This window comes from Populus nigra, chromosome 1 (genome assembly GCF_951802175.1).
Source record: "Populus nigra chromosome 1, ddPopNigr1.1, whole genome shotgun sequence".
Taxonomy (NCBI): Eukaryota; Viridiplantae; Streptophyta; class Magnoliopsida; order Malpighiales; family Salicaceae; genus Populus; species Populus nigra.
The window spans coordinates 26,754,205-26,778,608 of NC_084852.1; the positions used below are offsets into that span (position 1 = coordinate 26,754,205).

Below are 24,404 nucleotides of genomic sequence, written 5' to 3' on the forward strand. Positions count from 1 at the left end.
ACCTCAATTGGATGGTCAGATTGAAAATTACGTCCAATAACGTAAAACTGGTCAAATTGTGATTTTTCATCAAATTTCTGACTTTATTCAAAAACTCTGAAATTTTAACTCAAGTTAAAGTATCATATTAAAAAGCTTCACATAAATTTTTAGAATTGTTTGATAACTTAATCGAGAATTATGATTTTAAGCATCAATTTGATCCTAGTTTAGTTTTTACTTATCATTAACAGGTTTCTTTAATATTTATTAGCATAAATAATTCTTGATTTATTTAATTATTTGTATGCAAAATAAATTTTGAATTGCCAATTTTTTATTAAAATAAATCACGAAAATATTAGAATAAATTTAGATAATTAATATTATGCATGGAATATTTTTTCTTAAATGCATTGTGGAGGTAACTTTTCATTTTAAAGGATGTGATAAGGGTGATATTGATCTTTCTTAGACTTAACTAGCTCAATGTCTAAATCTCTAACCAATGTCTATTTTTAAATTCTAAAGTTTTTAATTAATAGGTGGTGACTTTTTTTTCTTTAATTTTGAAGACTCTCGCATTCATCACGGCTCGTCTGCTGGACCAGAGTTGCATTCAATATTCAATTGGGTGTTGCTTTCATTTGATGTGAGAAGCAGGACGTTCCTCTGTTTACTAGTCTGCAAATTTTACACTATTTATTAAGTCTGCTCATTTCATAATATTTTTAAAATATAGAGTGTTTCTTGCTTACCTCAAATCTCTTGAAAGATACTGAAAAGGTCTTAATTCAACGCATCTCGGCAATGGAGAGTCGTATGCCCAATATTGCTATAATTACCTTCACCCTCGTCATCTTCCTCTATGGCAAGTAGTTTTACAATATTACATATACTAGATTCTTGCATGGAAAACTCTATTATGCATATTATTCACTTTGATTATTCTACATATATATTTTCTGTTTGCGTATGCAATATTAACTACTTTTCATTATTCAATGGATTTCGTGAATCCAATAAATTTATCCAGGAGGGAGTTTCCAGATAAAAAAGAAAAAAGAAAAAAATATATTAAAAAAAACATGGGTTATGTTATATTTTTAAAAGAAAAATAAGTGAATTAATACAAGATTTTAAATATTGAATTATGTTATCTTTGAATCGACCAAGACTTAATCATTGATATCAACAAAAATAAATCTTGCGCAGCTTGCACGCATGCAGGAGCTCAATCTGTGACTTTCGACTTCACAAACAACTGTCCATACACAGTCTGGCCAGGAACTCTAACGGCTGCTGGCAGTCCGTCTTTATCTTCAACTGGCTTCACATTGGCAACGGGTGCTTCATCTTCGCTGAGTGTCCCTGTCAATTGGTCTGGCCGCTTGTGGGCCAGAACGCAATGCTCTACAGATGCCTCGGGAAAGTTTGTTTGTGCAACTGCTGACTGTGGCTCTGGTGTCATAGAATGCAATGGAGCCGGTGAGATCCCACCAGCATCCTTGGCAGAATTTACTCTAAGCGGTGATGGTGGGAATGATTTTTACGATATAAGCCTTGTTGATGGCTTTAACATCCCAATTTCGGTAACCCCGCAAGGAGGTTCTACTGGCTGCCCTTCTACAAGCTGTGCAGCTAACGTGAATGCTGTTTGTGATCCTAGTTTAGCAGTGAGAGGTTCAGATGGGACTGTGATTGCCTGCAAGAGTGCGTGTTTGGCATTTAACCAGCCGCAGTACTGCTGCACAGGAGAGTATAATACAGCTGACACATGTCCTCCTACCCAATATTCGATGACTTTCAAGCAGCAGTGTCCTCAAGCTTATAGTTATGCTTATGCTGATAATTCGAGCACGTTTACTTGTCCTAGCGGAGGCAACTATTTGATTACCTTTTGTCCATGATCAAATGTGTGTGGTGGTTCACAACTCTTTCTTTTTATGGAAAGAGTTGGAGGACAACACATTTAATAAATGTTCTTAGGATAATTAATAAAGAAATGGAATAATATCCCTAAAGGATCGATTATCAATTTTTATGCTGTTGTAAATGTTTGGTAAAACTGTCGATTATCAATTTTTACGTAGGTACTTAGCAATCCTTCAACTTATATATGGTCGAATTCTATTCTTGTTGATAATCCTATTCTTTTACGTAGGTACTAAGTAGATGTAGTGTCGAATTCAATTTCAAAACATTGTTTTTACCTCTCTTTTCGGGAGTTAACTTGTCATCAGGTGATAATCTTTTTATATGGTTTTTCATTAGTTTTAAAAATAACTTGGGTTATTTCTAGTATTTATATTTGTTGTTTGTTTATAAATTTAGCTATATATATATATATATATTAAATAAATGTAAGCATGAGATGTTCATTTTATAATATTAAAAAAAAATAAAAAAGATTTTTATTGGGTAAATATCGGACAATCATTTGATTAAATACATAATTTATTTATAAAAAAAATTATTTAACACAACTAAGATTATGTTTTATATTGCAATATCAAATATCATTAATGGTTTTTTTTATATTTATTGATACATATATTTTATTTATTTAGATACATGCAAAAGTTTTTAAATTTATATTGAGAACTTTTTTTGTGACCACATTCATTTTTTTTTGTTAAAAAATAAAATTATTTGAATCCTAAAAAAATACTAGTTAAATAACCAGGAATCAGACACAAGCATAATAGTTTAAAATTAAAAAAAAAAAAAAAAGAGTTCTCCATCTAGATGACGAATAATTTAGAGGTGTATGTACGGATTAAGAAAAATATTGATGAGCCCAAAGTTAATGACAGTAAGAATAGTGAGGAGACCGTGTTGCTGACAGCTAAATGTGATGGTGAATTTGATAACAAAATTCTATCTCATATTATCATTGTTGTCACCTGGAAAGAATAGTTTTTGGTTCATATTTTGATTTAAAAGAAAATAAAAGAGGCAGAGGTTGAGAAAATTCGTAGCAATAATTATTATAGCTCTACACTCGTGTGAACTATGGATTATAATAATGAATTCACAATGTTTTTTTTCTTTCCATTCTATATTTGTTTGATCGGGATTGGACCCCATGGTTTGCTTCAATTAGGTTCGTATTAAATGCGCATGGTGTTGAAAAAAAAAATCCAGATCTTGGTTAATGCTTGATTTAGGAAAAATAAACTTCATTTCATTTATTTATAACAATTAGAGTTTTTGGGATGAAATCGACTCTTGCCAATTCAAGGATCAATTGGCTCCAAAAAAGAATAAAATTGAGAAAAGTAGTTGGCGCGAGCGTCAAACGCGCCAGCGAGTGGAGGAGGTCGTGGCACTTAGGTGTCCCGTTTAATAGACAATCAATCATGCCCTACCTTCGTGTCATTTGAACCCTCTCAGTGTGTTCTACCTCATTCTGTTGTAAGTATCGACAACAAGCTTTGGGTTTGACTCTAACCATCAATTCTTCTTCTCTTTTTTTTTTTTTATTATTGTGTTGGTTGAGATTTGATATTCAACTTTTTTTTTCTGGTTCGATTTCTTTGGGGTTATCACAATCATATAACCTAGGTTGGCCTTTTTTTTCTTCAATTTTATCTTTTAATATTATATTTGTTGGGAATTGAGATTTGTAGTATTTTAAAATTTTCTTTCTATAGGGTTATTACGATCTTATTATCCATGTCACAAATTTTAGGGGTTAACTTTGTTTGACCTAGATTTTTTTTGTTTTTTAAATAGATTTTTTTACAATTTCATCCTTCAACATTGGATTGGTTAGGATTTGAGCTTCATGTTATTTTTTTTTAGTTTGCTTTCTATAGGTTTTACATATGTGAAGATTACCTGAAGATCAGATGTTCTTTTTAGTTTTGAATATTTGCTTCAAGGATGAGTTGTTGTAAAACACAAGTTGTTCAAGTGTCCGACCTTTAATGGTAATCTACACGAATCATTAGTGAGAAATCTCTTAAACCCTTTTAGAAGAAAGGGATTGTTATACCTTAAAATGTTAGCTCTTTTCTTTTGTGTTTTAGGTGTTTACATATTGTACTCTACTCACCATTTTTTCACACCTCACATGGGAAATAAGAGGCATAACATTTTATTTATAGAAAAATCTAAAAACCCTATAAATGGTAAAATATTAATTTGCTCCGTAAATATCACATATATATTTTTATGCTAATTTTAGAAGTTTATTCAATTAAATCCCTACTTGATTTTTCTAGGTCTAGAATTGTAATTCCTTATATATATATATATATATATATATATATATATATATATATGTATATTATACTTCAGTCTTTAATTTATAAAACTTATTTACAATCAAGTCATATTTGATCAATCATCCCATTTTAATTTCTAACCAATGATTCTTATGTGTGTGAACCATTAGGTTTTCTAATAAGTTGGTCCAAATATAAATCAAAATCCTAAATAAAATATGATTAAATAAATTAATTTATTATCAATTCAACAATTAATTGATTTATATTTGAAGATCATGTACAATATTTAGCAACCTGTCATGATCTCTCAAATAATAGAAAAATCAACCTGTCATGACTGAAAGTCGTAAGGTAAGCTGCTAGTCCCCCTCCTAACCTGAAGCTTGTGTGTGCTTTCAAAAATAAATACAAGTGATGCATGAAACAATTCTAAAAATGCATGGATAAGACAAAAATAAAACAAGACAAAAATACAAAAACTTAAACACATCAAATACACAAAGCTTAGTCCAATAATGTTGAAAACAATACCTTCCCCAGTGGAGTCGCCATTCTGTCGCACGTCAAAAAATCCGTGCGGCATCGGCTGGCGATTTTTCATTTGTCGTTACGTTCGCTTGAATTTGATTGGTTCATCGGAGTCGCCACCTAGTAATTTATTGAGGGCTACTAGGAAACCTGATATACTGGTCTTGTCAGAGATTCACAGGAAAGGGACTGGTTGTGGTTAGGAAAGGTATTAGCACCCCTAACGCACCTTACCTGAGGTAAGGTGCTTCGCGAACTTGATGCGTTTTAAAAATAAAATTTTAGCCCAATTCTAAGGCTTTGATAAATCAGTTATTAGTTCCCAAAATATATGTAGATACATGTTCTATATTTTTATGGGAAATACAACATGATTTTTATCTGTCCTTTAGATATTTGTGCATGTAAATTAAAATATTAAATTCATTTTTTTCTTTGATTCAATAACATACAAAAAAAAAAAAACACAAACACACACATCTCTTTTTTTTATCATTGTTTTATTTTTCTTTCTTTTCTTTTCTTTTTTACATCCACAGTGCAAAATACAATTTCAAAACAAATAAACAAATAAACAAAAAATTACATTAAAATTACAATAACAACCCCAAAACAATCTGGAATTTACAGGGAACACCTTCTGCAAGCCGAAACAGTGTTCAGCAGGATTTCTGGGCGCGGAACAGTGGCGGTGCGTCTTCTCCAAGCGCCACCGTCACTGGCGGCGCGTGGGCTCACGCGCCGCCGCGGGGGGAAACTGGAAACAGCAGGATCTGGCTCAGCCTCTTCTCCTCTTCCCTTCCTCGCCGGCGGTGACCTGTACAAACAGCAAAAAAACGCAACCAGCAGGTCTGTTTAGTCCAGATCCATTCTCAGATTTTTTTCCTTTTCAGATCTGTGAACCTCTGTCTTCTTTCTTCTTCTCAGCGTGCTGTTCCTTCTTCCTGCTAGTGAAGAAGTGGTGGTGCTGTCGTCCGTGGCAGCTGAAGCTGCTCTTGAGATGGGGAAGGCTGTCCGATCTTCACTCCTCTTGGCAGATCTGGTGGGTGTCGATGCTGGTGCTGATGCTGGTGCTGTTGCTGAGGGAAGGAAATGCTGGAGGCGGCTTCAACAAGGAACAAGGGACCCCTGTGTGGCTTCCGGTTTTGGGAGCCAAAAATCCCAATGGCAGGGTGGCGGCCAGAAATGAAGAGATGCTATCTGCGGGGTCTGCTGGCCGGGGCTGAGAGGGATTCTGGTGAGGGGATGTGGCTGTGGGTGCTGTCGACTGAAAATGATAGGAAATGGGGGAAGATCGGCGTTGTGGGTGCAGGGGAGAAAGGAGCTGAAGAATGGCGCTGATTTTTTTTGTGTGGGCAAAGATGGGAGGAAAATCTGTTGAGAGGGAAACAATATTGGAGTGGTGGTCTGCTGTGGGAAGGAGATGGATGTGTGGGGGCTGGAGGCCGGCTGGAGAGAAAAATCAAAACTGAAGGGGGATAACCGTTTGGTTTGTTTGGCTGAAAGAGGGGATGAGCGGCTGGAGTCCAGGGGGAAGAAGCTGGAAATCAAGCCTATGTCCGGCGGCTCAGGAAGAAAAAAATAGAAAAATCCCCTCACCTCCTTCAGGTGCAGGGGAGAAGAAGAAAATCCCAAATGGGCTGGGGACCGTGGCTCCTCTGCACACTGCTGTCGGGGGCCTCTCCAAATGGAAAATCCTCCTCCTGGTGTAGCTGGGGATGAGAAGAAATAGAGGTTCTCCCTTGTGAGAGGGGCCTCCATTGTCGGCTGGAAACAAGGAAAAGAAGACCCTGGGTGGGGGCTGAGTCCCTCATTTTCAGCCGAAAGAGAGGGATCAAATGGTCTTGGGCCAGGGGGAGCGGTTGGTTTCGGGTGAAGAAAAAAAAAGTTTTTTTAGTTTCCTTTTTTTGTGTTGTCTCTCCCTTCAATATTCAAAATTCCCTATGCATAGGCAAAATATTGTTTGGGCCTCAAAATTGATTCTCAACTTTCTTTTTTTCTAAATTTTATTTTTCTAAATTTTTTTGTATTTTTGAAAACGAGCAATATCAACGTCGATTCAATGAGGAAAATCAATGATTTTAAAATTAACGCGTTAAAAGTTGAACGCGTTCGAAAGACCTTTGAAAATTTAAATTCTTTTTAGACGACGCTGAAAATGCTAAAAACGATGCAACTGTATTAAAAACGTATTTTTTGGATTTTCAATGTTTTTCGCTATTTTTGAATTTTTCTGAAAATTTATCAAAACATGGGTCAAAAATTGGGTAGCAACACAAACAATGCCAGAGTTGGGATTATTCGTAGTGAAATATTTACCAACGTCAGAGATGAAATTATTCACATTAGAATTTTTGCCAACGCCAAACTTTGAATTATTTCGTAGTGGAATATTTACCAAAGCTAGAGTTGGAAGTATCTGTAATTAAATATTCACTGACGCCAGAGTCAGGAATATTACCGGTGAATCGTCATAACATAAACCAATAAAATTTTAGCAATTTCAGACAAGACTAGCAATGCAGCTTACCTCAGGTAGGGTGCGTTAGGGGTGCTAATACCTTTCCTAGTCACAATCAGTCTCGTACCATAGAATCTCTATTGATCAGTTAGGGTTTCTAGTAAACATAATATTAGCTGACAACTCCCTAAGTAAGACATTTTCTCTTAGAAAGAACAAGATGTCAGATATCTGTTCTTTTTTCCAATCGAGAGATTTATTTTTTTAATCAGTCGCGATGATGTCCAGGTGTGACATCAAGAATGTTCCAAGGAGATTCTAAGGTGAGTGCATGAAGGCAGCTGCACATGTTATCAATAGGCTTACCTTAGCAAATCTTAGATTCACCTCATCACGTGAGAAGTTATGAGCACAAGGGCAAAGATGAGTTACTTTGGAGTGTTTGGATATGTATGCTATATGTTCATACCCGATATTCTTCGAAGAAAATTAGATAAGAAAGTGATTCATTGCATATTCTTGGGTTTAGGAAGGTCCTAAAGAAAGATGTGATTCTAATTTTGCAAGATGTTGAAGAACCTATTCTTGTTGTTTCTAATGTAGGAGCTATTAATTGCAACAAGAATCAGATCTTCGACTCGAGTTGCTCAAGTCACATGGCTAAAGATAAATGGATGCTGCAAGACACTTTAGAATACAAACAAATTATTTTAGTGACTGCAAAGAATATAAAATTGCTAGCAGCACATGTTAGCAAGACACTTCTATCTCCTCGATATGGTGATCGTCCTCTCAGGTTGTAAAGATTTTATCATGTGTCTCGAATAAAGAAAAATCTCTTATCCATAACACAGCTGACAGCTCCTTAACATTTTTTTGGTGTTTAGGATTGATGATGTCCAGGTCTACATGGAGGTCAAGATAATTTGAGCACCATTTATAAAAGGAAAAGGACATGAATTTGTTGTCTACATAATGTCGACTGAGTCAGCATGCATAGATAAAACACGAAGTAATGACATTAGCACGAGCGAGTTGGACATGTAAGCTACGCTCACGGTTCCCCCATGTTTATCCTCTGCAAGAAGCTTAAGCATATGAAGGGTCACTTGAAGGAGTTAAACAAGCTTCATTTCAGCCACATATCAGAGAGGGTTACTAGAGCAGAGATTGCCTTAGAAGCTCATCAAACTGCCCTCCACAATGACGTGGATAACCTTCATCATCAAGCTTCGGATGCTCAGCTGCGTCAGAATTTACTCACTCTCAAATCTGCTGAGAGAATGTTCTTTGCTCAAAAGCTCAAATGCAATTTCTTCAAGGAGAGTGATAAAGACACCTCTTTCTTTCATGCTCTTACGAGTCATAACCATTGAAAGAATTTTATCCCTGCTATCCAGCTCAGCAATGGTAAACTATCTACCTCAGTTGATGAAGTTGGACATGCTTTTGTTAACTTTTTCAAGGAGCTTCTTGGCACTTCAAAGGACACCCTTCCTTTGGATGTAGATGTCTCTCGGTCTGGCCCTTGCATTGATGCTACTTCTCATAATTCTCTCCTTGCACCAGTCACCAATGATGATATTAAGGCAGCTTTATTCAGTATAGATGACAACAAAGCTCCTGGATCGGATGGGTACTCCTCAACTTGAGAAAAGTTACAAGTGATGATGAAGAAAACAACGTTCAAAAACCTTCCCCAACTTGAGTTTTGTGGAGGCATAATTTGTGATAAATGTAATATTGATAATGAATTATCATTCATTCGGTAACCTAAGAGTAAAACCTGTCAAATTTATACTAAGCAATCATTTAAAAGCTTAACAATTTAATTTATTTTATTTTTTCCTAATAAATTAAAATAAAAGTTACAGAAATCAAATTAATTTTTTTTATTTCTAACTTGAACAAAAATCAATAGCATAATTCTAAAATAACAAAAAATAAATTCTTGAGTCTGAAAAAATTTCAATGATAACATTACTTTTCATAACTTGATAATAAAAGGAAAAAAAGAGAGAAAAATAAAAGATAATTCCCATTGTGAAGAAGAGTCCAATGACTTATTCAAGGATCTGCAACAAATACCTTGAAAAATGGAGTCTACAACATTTGATGATCAAGAAAATCTTATAAGGCGAGCAAGCCCCTAGAAAAGTTTAAGAACAAGGTACACCTCAGTCATAAATTAGAAGGTCAAGGAGACAACGGAAACTAAATCCAAAATATGCTAACATAACATTAGCTTTGAAAGCTTAGGTTATAGAACCTAGCTATGACTTAAGAAGAGTATCACAGAGTAGTGAATGAAAGAAAGAGATGGATGAGGAGATCCATGCTCTAAAGGAAAATCAGACATGAGATTCTATATAGACGTGAAGCACATATCTTATAAATGGGTTTACAAGGTGAAGACATGTGTCCAGATGGATCGATCAAAAGATAAGGTGAAGACATGTCCAGATGGATCGATCAAAAGATACAAGGCACGTTTGGTAGCTCGAGGGTTCTTGCAGTATGGGATTATGATGAAATATTCAGTTTAGTAGCAAAAATAACAGGAGAATATTAATAGCTAAAAATCCGTAGAAGCTATGGTAAATGGATGTAAATAATGCATTCCTCCAATTTCACGGACGGCTCTAGATAGCAATCGACTATGGTGGGCAATGGGTAGCGCTTACTGGTCTACACGTGGAGAAGCTATTTAATTGTGCAATAATAGGAGTCTACGCCGGAACCACAGTACATGAGAGGCGTGAACTGTGGGATGATCTCCTTATCTTACAAGCTGCATTTGCAACACCTATGTTCATTGTTGGGGACTTCAATGAAACTTTGCATCAATATTAAAGTTTTAGTGAATATAATAGTAGATAGCGACTTCTTAAATTAAATCATTTCTCCTAAAAAAATAAAATGTTAGATATTTATTTTTTTTATTAAAAAATATTTTTGATCGGTTACCTTGATGTCGGGTGTGACATTAAGTTTGATGAGAGATTTCAACTAGTTAAAAAGCTGGCATTTATGGCTACAAAACTCGGAATTTAGAACAGCCAAGAGTTTGGCAATCAAGACTCAAAACTGCTACATCTTCAGCATGAAATCCAGACCATTGAGAACATAACGGAGGATATACAACTTAACAATGAAAAACTTTCTGAGCTACAAACATTACGATCCAAGCAGTGGGATGTAAGTGTGTGGAATCAATCTGGCATCAAAAATCACAATAGACTTGGTGTGCAAGCTTAGGGATAAAAACACAAAATTCTTCCACTTGACAGCTAATACTCGAAGAGGCTTAAACTTTATTAATCAAATCAGATATAATGATAAACTACATACCTCTCTAGCAGACATTAAGGAGGCGACAACGTCATACTTCTCAAGTCTGTTCACTATTGACACTACTGAAAGAGCTACAATGAGACCACTTGGGTTCACTAAACTCTTCACATAGCAAGCTCGACCACTAGAACAAGAGGTAACTATCGAAGAGGTCAAGCAAGCAATTTGGAGTTGTGATGGGACTAAAGCTTTAGGACCTGACGGATTTATGTTCACCTTCTACAAGATAGCATCGCATCTGATAGGGATGATATTTTTGATATTGTACATGAATTTTTCAGGCTTGGAAAACTTCCAAAGGGGGTTAATGTCTCTCATGTAGCTTTGGTCCCAAAGACTAAACTGCCTACTAAGTTTTCAGAGTATAGGCCGATAAATTTAGTGCATGACTTGTACAAAATTGTTAGAAAATTGTTATCCAACAAATTGAGAGAGGTTATGCCTAGCATTATTAGTACTAACCAGACAGTTTTTATCTCTGGTAGGCAGATCTTAGATGGTTTTATGATGGAAAATGGAGTTGTACACAGTGTCAAGAAAAGCGGGCAGCGTGGTTTTGTTATGAAAGTGGAGAGTTAAGAAGAAGTAGGAGGCTTAACCTATTAGTTATTCAATCATTTTCTATTTATATGTATAGGGCAATTTACAACAATGAAGATAGAGATTACAACACTAGAATAGTGCCAATAATATTTCTTATATATATACATTCTATAATAGGGAGTATCTAGAGGAAATGATGTCGTATATGGGCTTTGAGCAGAGGTTGATTTCTCTAATCCATGAATGCATTATGGAAGTTATCAATTCTTATTAATGGTTGACCAAGCACGAAGTTTGGATTCCATCGTGGTCTACGTCAAGGCTTAAGCATTTCCTTGGACTTGAAGTTGAGTGAACAAAGTCGTTTATTTCTAGCCAACATCAGTATACAAAAAGATTTACTATAAAGATATGGAATGCTCAATCGCAAGTCTGTCTCTTCCCTGATAAAGGTTCAAGGAAAATTATGCACAACTAAGGGTAAAGATTTGGAAGATACAATTATGTATTGACAAATACTAGCTAGGTAGTCTTATCTACTTAATCTTGACACGATCAGATATTACATATGAAGTTGGAGTAGTTAGCCTGTTCATGTAAAATCTGCAGAAGCCTTATTTGGAAATTTTAAGTATATCTATCAATTTAGGAAAAAAATATGAAATAAAATTACAGTTAAATGATAATATTTTATTTCCTTGTTCTTCTTTAAAAAAATATACCTTCCTTTTGACCAATCTTCTGTTTTCATCTTTCCAATTTATTTGGTTTTTCCAAAAGTTTCCACTGTCGAGCATGCAAACTTAATACTATTTATGAATTGGCACACACAATCTTTTCAAAATATAGTGTGTTTCTTTCTCACCTCCAATCTCTTAAAAAAGATTGAAAAGGTCTTAATTCAGCCGATCGAAGCATCCCAACAATGGAGAATCGCATGCCCTTCGCTGTAAATTCCTTCACCCTCGTCATCTTCCTCTATGGCAAGTACTTTTACAATGTTAGATTGTTGACTAGCAAACTCTATTATGCGTATTATTCACTTTAATTATATTCCTTACTCTTACATATATATTTTCTGTTTGCATATGCAATATTAATTACTTTTCATTATTGAATGGATTTCGTGAACCCAATAAACATATCAAGGGAGGGAGTTTCCAGATAAAAAAAATATATAGTAAAATATAAATCAAGGAGGAGATGCGTGTGAAAAGATGCAAAAACTCTTTTTTTCTTGTTATTTGATCGATCGTCGAAATCTCCAGAATATAATTCTGACTTTACTATCACGGATAAAATAAATTCATAGTATGCACGTGAAAATCAGGTCAAACCCAAGGAAAATTTTATTTAATCTTCCTACAATAAACTAAAATAAATAAAACGTGGAGGATTTGAATAATTAAAGAAAGAAAATTCTGAAAATAAAATTGATAAATTCATATGTTATTAACTCATTTCAAAGGGTTCATACATTTATTCCTGTAAATTTATTGATCATCGGAGTAAAAATAAATGTTCTTTCAAATCAAGCAAATAAATTCGATATTCTTTAAAACTATGGGGAATTGATGAGACTATCATTAAATTAATTAGATATAGCTTTCTAATCAATTTCTTACTATCTAACAAATGTAATATTGAAAAGCAATTCTCATTCATTCGGCAGTAGCCTTAAGAGAAAAGGCTGTCAGATTTATACTAAACAATCGTTCAAAAAATTGACAATTTAACTTAGCTTATTCTTTTTTAATTATTTAAGATGAGAGTTGCAACAATCAAATTAATTCTTTTGCTTCTAACTCTAGTCCCCAACAACAATTCTAAATTGAAAAAAACTAGAAAGCATACATGTCATCTCAAAACAATTCAATTATCTTGAACATAAATCAATAACATAATTCGAGAAAAAAAAATAAGTACTTGAGTCTGAAACAATTACAATGATAATGTTATTTCTACAACTTGATAATGGAGAAGGTGTCTATTCCCCATGAACTAAAATTGAGAATTAGTTGCTCATGGTCTCTGAAAATTCCAGCAGCAAAGATGAACTCTTTAAAAAATTTAGTGGCAAATAATGCTTTTTCCTCTCTGCTTTGTCACGTTGATCTCCTCCTTTTCTTAATCCTAAGAGGCAGCCTTCATGATAAGTATCAATGCTAAAGACTAGGAGGTAAGAAGTTATAGAGAATATCTATCTAATTCCATAAGATTTTCTTTAAAACATAGGACTCCCATCTTGTTAGTTTCTCATCAGATCAGGAGACAAAACTCGTCATCTAGCTTGCATTAGGATTTTCATCTTGAAAATGATTTCATCATATCTAGAGTCCTTCATAAAAGTTGTATCCCTCGATGTGTAGATGAATTTGAGCTTTGGAATTGCTTGATTGCAACATCTAAAACTCAAGATATGCCCATTTGAATATCTAGTATGAAAATAGAGAATTCTATTACAAGTAGAATTTTTGCTCGATTTTGCAGGTTTGATTAGAGGTTCAAATAAGATCGGATTTCTTCCCATAATATCTTTTTTGGAAAGCTGGATATGTGTAGTTCAACTTTGATTAAGTCACGTTCCTATTTTGTAACTCCACTATGGTGAAAAAGTTGTCAGAAATACTAAGGTTCAAAACATAAAATGCAGAAATTTTTTATCTTTTAAAAATTAATTCACCAAGTTTCTTAGGCATGCCAAACTCATAAAATTACTTTCAATGAACTCAAATAAGCTTAAAACACATTAAAAGCATAATGTAAAAAATTTGAAATATGTATACCCTACCTATTATTCATGGATATTTATGGATATCTATGGGTTAGGTTTTTTTATATCTATACCCTACCTATTATTCATTAAGTAAAAAATTTAGATATTCATACTTTATTCGTTGGATTTCGAGTATATCTATATTGGTAACCATTGTTCTACTATTATTTAATATTCAACAAAAAAATAAAATAGTAATAGATATATTTGAAATATGTATACATGTATTAAATGCTAAATTGAATAATACTATACATGTATGTGTGTGTGTGTGTTATATCAATATTGAGATATGTATATATTGTATTGGATTCATATATATATATATATATATATATATATATATATATATATATATATATATATATCCAAGAAATCACCTAGTTTTAAGGATTAATGTTAAATTTTTTTCCCTAAATCAATGAAATCTCCTATTTTTAAGAATTAATATCATATTTTAAAAAAAACGATGAAATTATCTATTTTAGGGACTAATGTCCAATTTTTCTTGAATCGATGAAATCATATATTTTTAAAGATTAATGCTAATAAAAAGATTTTTAAATTGATGAAATCTCCTATTTTTAGAGATTAATGTCAAAAACATTTAAACCAATGAAATTTCTTGTTTTTAGAGATTAAAATTAATTGTTTTTCTAAATCGATGAAATTGTCTATTTTTAGGGATTAACATCAAGATTTTTCTTTATCAACAAGTCTTCTTTTCTTAGGGTGCGACACCAATTTTTTATTAAAATAAATCACGAATAAGAATAGAAATAAATTTAGATAAGTAATATCATGCAGGGAATAATTTTTTTAAAATGCATTGTAGAGGTGACCTTTCATTTCAAATGATGCAGTAAAGGTGATATTGATCTTCCTTCTACTTAACTAACTCAATGTCTAAATCTCTAACCAATGTTTATTTTTGGATTTCTATTTTTTAATTACTAGGTGGTGAATTTATTTTTTTTTTCTTTCAATTTTCAAGAGTCTGCATTCATCACAATTTGATAATTTTTGTGGGTCTGTGTAAGTTTTTCAACCTCAAAGGGTTTTCACTTGAAGGGGTGTGTAGAGAATAATATAAATCATATCTTATGACCTCACCTAACAACTTAAGCTATTGGGTTGAGATGATTCTTTAAAATGGTATCAGAGCCTTAATGACCAAATGGTCACAAGTTCAAATCTCATAATTCCTATTTATTCGATAAAAAATAAGTACAAGATAATGTGGGTCTGTGCAAGTTTCAAGCTCAAAGGGCTTTCACTTGAGGGGATGTGTTAGAGAATAATATAAATCATATCTTGGGACCTCACTTAACAGTTTAAGTTATAGGATTGAGATGGTTCTTTGACAATTTTAAAGAGTGTTGCATTCATCATGGCTCGTCTGTTGCTGGTGTTGGAGGAGAACTGCCATTGTTGGCTGTTTAATAGTCTGCTTTCTCATTCATTGAGATGTGTAGTTAGTCACTTGTGGAACTGCCATTCCTCTAATTGCTTGTTTAATATTATGCTTTCTCATCAATTGAGATATCTAGTTAAATCACTTGTGGTTCAAACCAAGGGCATTTGTATACTTTCATTGGGTTTTTTTTTTGTAGGGTGGTTTATTTCCAATGTTGTAATTTAATAAATATAAATAATATTAAAAAAAATAGTTGATGAGTTTTGGTTAGTGCGTGTCGTCTCCATGCACTTCAGGTTGCACGTGCGGGGATGTTTGTTGACTAATTGCCACCGTGGATGAGGCCGCGCATGTGGTAGATAGTTTTTTGGTTTGATGCAGACAATCTTTTCTTTTTCTTTTTATTTCCTCTCCTTGATTTTCATGTGTGCCATTTCAAAATTTCAAAGCACGCCTTTAATTTATTATTCCTTCAAATTTGGTTCTTATTTTTTGTTTATTATTATTTTTATTTGAAATAATTTGTAAAATTGAAATTCTTTGACAATTTTATATCCCTTTTCAGTTTTTGAAATAATGTCTTACAATCAACACAACATTGTTGCACTCGACATCGCGGCGGCCTTAAAATATTTACAAGGAAAGAACAGATATCTGGCATCTTATTTTTTTAGGGAAAAATATCTTGTTTAAAGAGTCACCACCTATTATTATGGTCACTAGAAACCCTAACCGGTCAACACAGATTCTATGGTATGGGACTAGTTACGTAAAAGGGAAGATATTATCACCCCCTTAAACGTTCTGCCTAAGGTAGACTGTATTGCTGGTTTTGTCTTAAATTGCTAAACATTTATTAGTTTATGCTATGATGATTTTCTTATAATATTCTTGACTCTAGCGTCAGTGAATATTCAACTACGAATACTTCCAACTCTAGCGTTAGTAAGTATTATGTAACTCAAAACAAAAATGAATGGTATTATTGACTCTAGCTCTTTAAATAAACCAATAAAAACAAATTTAAATATATGCATGCATATTTTTTATATATTTTTATTTATTTATTTATTTATTAGGGCTGGGTCCAGCTCAGCCCATGTGGGGGCTGGGCTAGACCCAGCTAGTCCGGCCCGGTCACTGGCCCAAGCCAGTGACCTGGTTGGGCTAAGTCAAAGGCACGCGTGAAGTAACTTCACGCGTGCTGTACTGTGCGAAGGTAATTAAATTACCTTCGCACAGTGTTTACAAACAAAATATGCAGAGAATGAAAGGAGAAAAGAAAAGGCGTACCTGCTTCGGGAGGTGAAGATGCCTGCAGCGCTGATGGATTCTCGGCCTACTACTTCCCTTTATCTTCCTTCTGTGCTTGCTTGTCTGCGTGTTCTTTCTGTTTTCTCAGCAGCTTTTGAAGCCGAGAAGATGATGAAGAGGTCGGCCTCTCAGGTGGTTTTTCTTTTTCTGCTTGCTTTTTTCTTTGTTTTCTTGCTCTGTTCTGTTCTGTGTTATGCTTGAATTCTAGGACTAAACCAAAGCTGGGTTTAGTCCTCTGTTTTCTTCCTTTGGTGTTTGTTTTCTTCCTTTGGTGTTCGTTTTCTTCCCCTTGTGTCTGCTTCGTTTCCTCTAATGTGTCTCTATATTATGCCCTCATCCTTTTCTCTAGCTTTTTCTTCGTCTGGTGCGTTTGGTGTGTTGAGCATGTGCTCTAGGGAAAGGGGAAATTGGAATCCCCTAAGCTGGAGTTCTGAAGGAAGGCCAGCAATCTCTCTGGCCTATTTTAGCCTTTTTTCTTTTTATATCCTCCCTTGGTTTTTCACCAGTTTTTCCTCTAGTTCCCCCCCTTTTGAGTCTCCCCTGCGCTCTCTCATCTTCTCTGGCTTTATAGCCAGAGAATGCCAAGCCATTACTGCAGAAACTGTTTATGTAGAAGAAGACGAAGAAGGCGATGGCTGATTTCTAGAAACGGCGCCGTTTGTGTGATGGGAATGGCCATTTGCAATCTAGTCACTAAAGTTCTGAAATCATGTAATCAAGCCCCTGGATAAATTGTAATTGGACCCCTATATTTCGATGATTTTTACAAACTAATCCTTGGACTTTAATCTGATGCAATTTTGCCCACAATTAACCCCAAACTTTGCCATTTCTTTAATTAAGTCCTTGATTTCATTAATTTAACTAAATCCAAGTCCAATTAAGTATAAAACTTATCAATTCTCCAATTAAACCCTTGATTTGATTAATTAAATTAATTCCAAACTCAATTAAGTCTCAAAACTTATCACTTCTCCAATTAAGCCCTTGATTTTAGTAATTAAACTAGTCAAGAGTTTAATTAAATCTTTAAACTTCCAATCATGTTGTCCTTAACCCAAATTTTAATTCATTCTTCATTTATTTTATTTTTACTTGTTTTTTCATTTTTTTTCATCATTTTTTAGTAAGCAAAATAATTAAAATAAAAAGGTCAAAAATTGAGTTATGACAAATATTATCAAACTTGTGGATTTGGAATAGTCCCAGAGTTACATTCGTTCCAGCAGTAGGGATAATTTTGAAGAGTGTCGCATTCCTCACGGCTCCTCAGTTTCACATGTTGGAGGAGAACTGCCACTGTTGGCTGTTTACTAGTCTGGCCCTCTTCCTGCATTCAATTGCTTTCATTCAATTCCTTTAATAGGCTGTCTACTAGTCTGCCACTACTAGAAATTCACTAAATAGCAACGGATTTACCAATGGAATATTTCTGTCGGTAATTTGAGGTCAAAATTACGTACGGAAACTTTTTGTTTGTAATTTAGCCGGTAACTACCGATGAAATATTTGTCGTTCATAATTCAATCGGTAACTACAGACAGAATTACTGACGGAAAAGATATCGAATTAAAAAAAAAGACGGGTCGCTAACGTGGAGGTTTTGGCGGGTTATTTTTGCCGAAGGACTCACCGACGAATTCAAAAAGACAGCCCGTGCAGTGACGTGACCGATTCACTATTTACATTGCCAATGGAATCACCAAGGATTTGAAATGGAGTGTCCGTCGGTGAAACCGTCGGAAAAAGTTAATATATGTCAGCTCTGCCGACCCTCTCCTCCCCTATTTCTCCTTCTTCTTCCTATTCCTAACTCTCCCCATCTGCAAACAACTAGCCCCCCCTCCCCCTCAAACAAAAATCTCCCTCATATCAGCACAACAAGTTATATTTCTTGAAGTTTTGTGGTCACAACATCTGTGTTCTGATTTACCGACGGATTTTATCAATTTTTGTAAGTAATTCTATCTTTTAAAATTTTAACATTTAATTAAATGTCAATTTTCTTGTTTTTTTAGTATATGTATTTTGTTAGTAGAAGTATATGTTTTATTGTTATTTCTCAAACAAACTTGTAGTATATGAATGTATAATTCTATACCTGTTATGGTTTGTTTTAGATTTTATAAGATTGTATTTGTTTGTAAATTGTTAAAACTTTATGGAACCACCGAAGTACATGTACTGTTTTGAAATAATTAATAGCTTGCTTAATAGGTCCGTTTAAAGTTTTATCAATGGTATTGCTGAGTGGTAATTTCTGTAAATTGATATATTCTAATTTGTATGGACGTTTATAAATGATAATTAATATTTAATATTTATGAGAAGTTGTGATTGGTTTGTTGGATAATCTCGAGGTAAAGTAATATTTTTGCAAGGTTATTTACCTAACTTAGTTAATTAATACATGATGTCATCATAATTTTATAGAGGTTCGATATAAGTTATGGATGTATCGAGATTTACCCCAAGGATTGCGGAGGATGGATTATTGTAACAGGGTTCAGGGTTTTATTAATTTCACAACATCTATTCCCAGAAATTTTACTGGAGGCAATATTAGATGTCTATGCAGGAAGTGTCAAAATAAAAAGTATCTGCGTCTAGATGTTGTAATGATGCATCTTCTACACAAAGGGTTTATGGAGAATTACCAATGTTGGTATGCACATGGAGAAGTATTTGGTAGTAAGAGGAGAATGGAAGAAACGATGGTTAGGTCTACTTCTAGTGCTAGCAACGTGCATGAAGCGGCAAATGACAACACTAATCCTTACAGAAATATGGTTATAGATGCAATGAGAATGAATCAAGGTAATGTTAGTCAATGTCCAATCATAGAAGAAGAACCTAATGTAAATGCAACTAGGTTTTTTGATTTATTGAAAGATTCTGACGAATCATTATGGGATGACTGCATGAACCACAGTAAATTATCGGCCATAGCACAGGTGTTCACCATCAAGTCAGATCATGGGTTGAGTGAGACCGGGTATGACAAGATTATTGAATGGGCAAGAAGCATTTTACCTGAAGGGAACAGGCTGAAAGAGAACTTCTATGCTGCGAAGTCCATGATGAAACCCCTCAGTATAGGATACTAGAAAATTGACATGTGCCCTAACTTCTGCATGTTATACTACCTTGAAACTGCTGAGATGACCGAGTGCATGACATGCAGGCATTCCCGTTACAAACCTAGAACTAGCAGGGGAAAGACTCTAGTGGCATATAAAAAACTTAGATACTTCCCAATCACACCTAGACTGCAGAGGTTATTCATGTCACCAAGGACTGCTGAGCATATGACATGGCACCAAGCACATGATGCAATTGATGGAGTGATGGTGCATCCTTCTGATGGCGAAGCGTGGAAACTCTTTAACAGTGTGCATCCTCACTTTTCAGTTGAATCAAGGAACGTGCGTCTTGGGTTGTGTATAGACGGATTCAACCCATTTGGGTCATTTGCTGCTCCTTATTCTTGTGTCCAGTCATACTCATAGTTTATAATTTGCCACCGGGAATGTGTATGAGGCTGGAGTTCATGTTTTTATCTACTGTCATACCCGGTCCAAGCAGCCCGAGGCGAAATATAGATGTTTGTCTTCGATCATTGATTGATGAGTTGGTGCAGTTGTGGTCCTCCGGAGCTCTGACTTATGATATATTGAGGAAACAAAATTTCTTTATGAGGGTGGCTTTGATGTGGACTATCAATGATTTTCCAGCTTATGGAATGCTTTCTGGTTGGAGCACGTATGGGAAACTCGCATGTCCATACTGCATGGAAAACAACAAGGCATTTATGCTAGCAAACGGAGGTAAAGCTTTTTTTTTTACTGTCACCGTCTGATTAGTACTTAAAAGTGTATTTTTATCAAGGTTTTATATCATCATTTTGCACTTCAAGTATCAATAACTCCTTAACTAAAGCATGTTTTATAATAACATATCTAATTATATAAGATACCTTTAATTTATGGTAAATGTTCATGTTAAATGGAGGCCTATCACATAAATGAAAGAATTAATTGATGAGTTGAAGTAGTGAAATTGAAAGGACAAAGAGATGGCCAAACTTAGAAAAAAGATGCTGGTGCAGTCCAAACTAGAACACTGTTCGGTAATTGGGTCATATCTGGAGCTGTAGATCTTGGATTTAGGTCCATTTTATATGGATGGAAAGATAAGACATAGGCCTACAACTTTCATGTGGAGCCTAAGATCTAACAAGGCCGTTTTCAAGTCCAAATTGTAGCAATAAAGAAGAAGTCCGAATCTGTCCTACAGCCCAGACACTGTTTAGTGTTCTGCCCATATCTCAAGTTCTAGAGATCCAAATGATCTCAAATGTTTACCCTGGAAAGATGAGACAATTTCCTAGAACTTTCATGATTGAAGTCTATTCAAATTATGACGTTATCAATGATGTTTTTGGCAGACAAGAAGATAAGAATTGTCACCAAGTCAAGATGTGGCCTCCCACTCATCAATTAGTCAACAAATCAATAGTTCCAAATTTTGGCCTATAAAAGGAGGCATTTGCCATGTATTGAGGCATCTTGGTGTTCAGATCAAGATCATGCTCTTGCTCTCTCTTTTGTAATACTTAAGTTTTATATTAATCTCTTGTTTATGCCTTTCATTTCCTTTTCTTTACTTAGTTAACTTCTTTATCATTTATGTTCTTATCTTGTTTATTTATGTTTCTTTCTTTAATATGTCTAGCTAAATTAATTATGTCAAGGTGAAAAGGGTACACTAATGGTGTAAGAATAAGTATAATATAAACTTAACATGGACCTTAATGTTGGATACTAACATGCTTTATATTTGTTATCTTGTTCACTTTTAATACTTTGCTTGTTAAATGGTTAATCTAGATTTATGTTATATAACACTTGGTACAACAAATACTTGGCACTTTGTTGTTAACATAAGTTATAATCATGAATGCCTGACAACATTTACAAGTTTTAGCATTATTCGAATAAGATAACTAATGTAATCATGTTAACAATTTATAATCTGATTGGAACCTCCTTGTGTGTGGTTTCCAATTGAATAATAAGAGTTTATACTATACTTGTTTGAAATACCATTAGTGAATCCTCTAACCTTGACATTTATTGTTATCATTGTTTAATCCTTACATTAATCTTCCATCTCAAAGTTCTCATCAACTTCTTCTTCTTCTTCTTCTTCTTCTTCTTTATTATCATTATTAATAGTATTATTGGTGTTGTTATTATTATTACTGTTATTATTACTATTATTAGTATTACTACCACTACTACTACTACTATTATTATTGTTGTTGTTGTTGTTGTTGTTGTTACTATTGTTATTGTATTATTGTTGCTTATAATTTATACAATTAACCTCCATGTGGTTCAACCCCGGTCTTGCCGGGTTATTTATTACTTCGACACTCCTGCACTTGGGAAAAGACATCAATTTTTTGGTCGTGTCAAGTTTTTGGCGTCGTTGCCGGGGAGGTAAATTCTTGTATAAATTATAGTATTTATTTTATTTTTTCTTTTCTCTTTTCTCTTTTCTTGTATCTAACTTTGTTTCTTTTGTTTTGTTTCTCTTTCTCTTGTTTTCTTCTTCCTTTTATTCTCTTCTTACATGTGCATGAGAGTGTGGTCACGTAGATTAAGTGATAGACTTTGTAGGGTATCCTCATCATTTTCAGAAAATATGGCTGAAGAAGATAACCAATCGCTTCACAATGAGAATAATGAGAATATTCGGGTTAAAACACTTAGAGACCACATGAATCCCACAAGAACAAGTGCACCCTCATGCATAGTTTTTCCTCCTGATGCATCTCATTTTAATTTTAAGACAGGCATTATTCAACTTTTACCATCTTTTCATGGCTTAGATTTAGAAAATCCATACTTGCATTTAAGGGAATTTAAGGAGGTTTGTAACACATATAATGACTTAAATTGTAGCATGAACACCATTAGATTGAAGCTTTTTCCTTTTTCATTAAAAGATAAAGCTATAACATGGCTACAAAATTTGAGACCTGGATCCATTCGTGCTTGGGATGAAATGCAACAACAATTTTTAAAGAAGTTTTTTCCATCACCCATTCGAAAAAGAGTTCACCCCCCGATTCCAATTTGATTCTCACTTTTGACACCTCATCATCATGTTGTTGTGCCTCTAATATTTGCTCTCGATACCCTGACTTCACCCTTAGTTGAGCCATTAAGGATCCTTCCGGACTCACACCTAATATTGCCCCCAATCTCTTTAGCTCAATCATAGTTTCCTCATTCCAAGTCGTTGGTCCACTCCTAATCACTTTGTCTTTACGGCTGAGAGCATCCGCGATGACATTCGTTTTTCCTGGATGATAATCTATAATATAGTCGTAGTCTTTAATTAATTCTACCCATATATATATATATATATATATATTGTATGAGGTGTGGAATTATGAGATTGATATAAGGTCCGGAATTAAGGGACCTTGTGATGATGGATTGATTGAGTAAACTGATAATAGTCGATAACTTGGGATGCCCTAAATGCAAACGAAACTCTGTCGATTTTTGGAAATAAAAAAAATAAAAATTTACACTCAAATAAAGAGGATATGTTGGAATGTTTTAACATTGATCGAGTCATACAGTTCGAACTATTACAGGAGCATTCCTGACACATTTACAGACGGATATATTCAGTCGGTATTTTAAACACTCACCGACAGCCTTACTGACGGACTTAATCTGTCGGCATTTGATAGTAGTTGCAACACTTACCGACGACTTTACAGACGGATATATTCAGTCGGTATTTACCGACAGTTTTTATCCGTTAGTCAATCATGATATCACCGACAAAATAAAAATCCGTTGGTATATTTCAAGTGGAAATCTTTTTTTTGGCGCGCAAATTCCATTTGTAAAACCATCGGCAAATGGTTTTTTTGTTTTTCCGACCGATATAGCGACGGAATGGGGAATCATCGACGAAAGTAAAGGCGACGGACATAATCCGTTGGTGAGGATGTTGGTAAATAAATCACCGACGAACTTCTAATCACACACCATGGAATGTATCTGTCAGTAAAACTGTGAAATCTTGTAGTGTGCTTTCTCATTAATTGGGATATATAGATTCAATTCCTCTAATAGGTTGTTTACTAGTCTTCATTCTCATTAATTGGGATTGCTTTCATTAGTCAATTGGGTGTTGCTTTCATTTGACGTGAGAGCAAGGCGTTCCTCTAATTGCATGTTTACTATTCTGCTTTCTCATTAATTGAGATATCTAGTTAGTCACTTGTGGTTCAAACCAAGGGCATTTGTATATTTCATTGGGTTTTTAAAATCAGGGTGGTTTATTTTCAATTTTGTAATTTAAAAAAAATAAATAATATTAAAAAAATGGTTGATGAGTGCAGGTGAGTGTATGGGCGGTCTCCACGCACTTCAGTTGGCGGGTGTAGGGTCGTTCGTTGATCAAAGGCCATCGAGGATGAGGCAGCGTGTGTGGCAGATAGTTGTTCGGTTTGGTGCCGAGAAGCTTGTCCTCTTCTTTTTCTTCCCTCTCTTCTCGAGTTTTGCGTGTGCCCCTTCAAAATTTCAAAGCACACCTACAATTTGTTATTCTTTTAAATTTGATCCCTGTTCTTTTGATTATTGTTTGTTTTGTTTGGAATAATTTATAAAATTGGGATTCTTTGACAATTTCATTCCACTTTAGTTTTTTCATATTTCAAATTTGGTTCCTGTTATTTTAAGTGTTATTTTTTTATTTAAAATAATT

General features: G+C 34.3%; 1 protein-coding gene and 1 long non-coding RNA gene across 3 annotated transcripts; both read left to right on the top strand.

Annotated features, from left to right (window-relative positions):
* Positions 1-693: 693 nt before the first annotated feature.
* Positions 694-2,017, top strand: LOC133703749 (thaumatin-like protein 1). Of its 2 annotated transcripts, none has more exons than XM_062128388.1 (2): positions 694-850; positions 1,195-2,017. In XM_062128388.1, the coding sequence occupies exons 1-2, from the start codon at positions 790-792 to the stop codon at positions 1,887-1,889; spliced, it is 756 nt and encodes a 251-aa protein (XP_061984372.1). In that variant the 5' UTR covers positions 694-789; the 3' UTR covers positions 1,890-2,017. The 2 variants fall into 2 exon arrangements, with proteins under 2 accessions (XP_061984372.1, XP_061984381.1); XM_062128397.1 differs by having other exon boundaries at positions 697-850; positions 1,210-2,017.
* A 14,523-nt stretch (positions 2,018-16,540) lies between these two features.
* On the top strand, positions 16,541-24,372 carry LOC133685106 (uncharacterized). Its single transcript, XR_009838577.1, has 2 exons — positions 16,541-16,739; positions 24,040-24,372. It is a non-coding gene; the product is annotated as an uncharacterized LOC133685106 (long non-coding RNA).
* Positions 24,373-24,404: the final 32 nt, after the last annotated feature.

Bases quoted from the DNA above. Each gene is read 5' to 3' on its own strand.
- LOC133703749 (XM_062128388.1), top strand. From the start codon at position 790: ATGGAGAGTCGTATGCCCAATATTGCTATAATTACCTTCACCCTCGTC. The intron at 851-1,194 runs GCAAGTAGTTTT...AATCTTGCGCAG, and splicing joins CCTCGTCATCTTCCTCTATG to CTTGCACGCATGCAGGAGCT.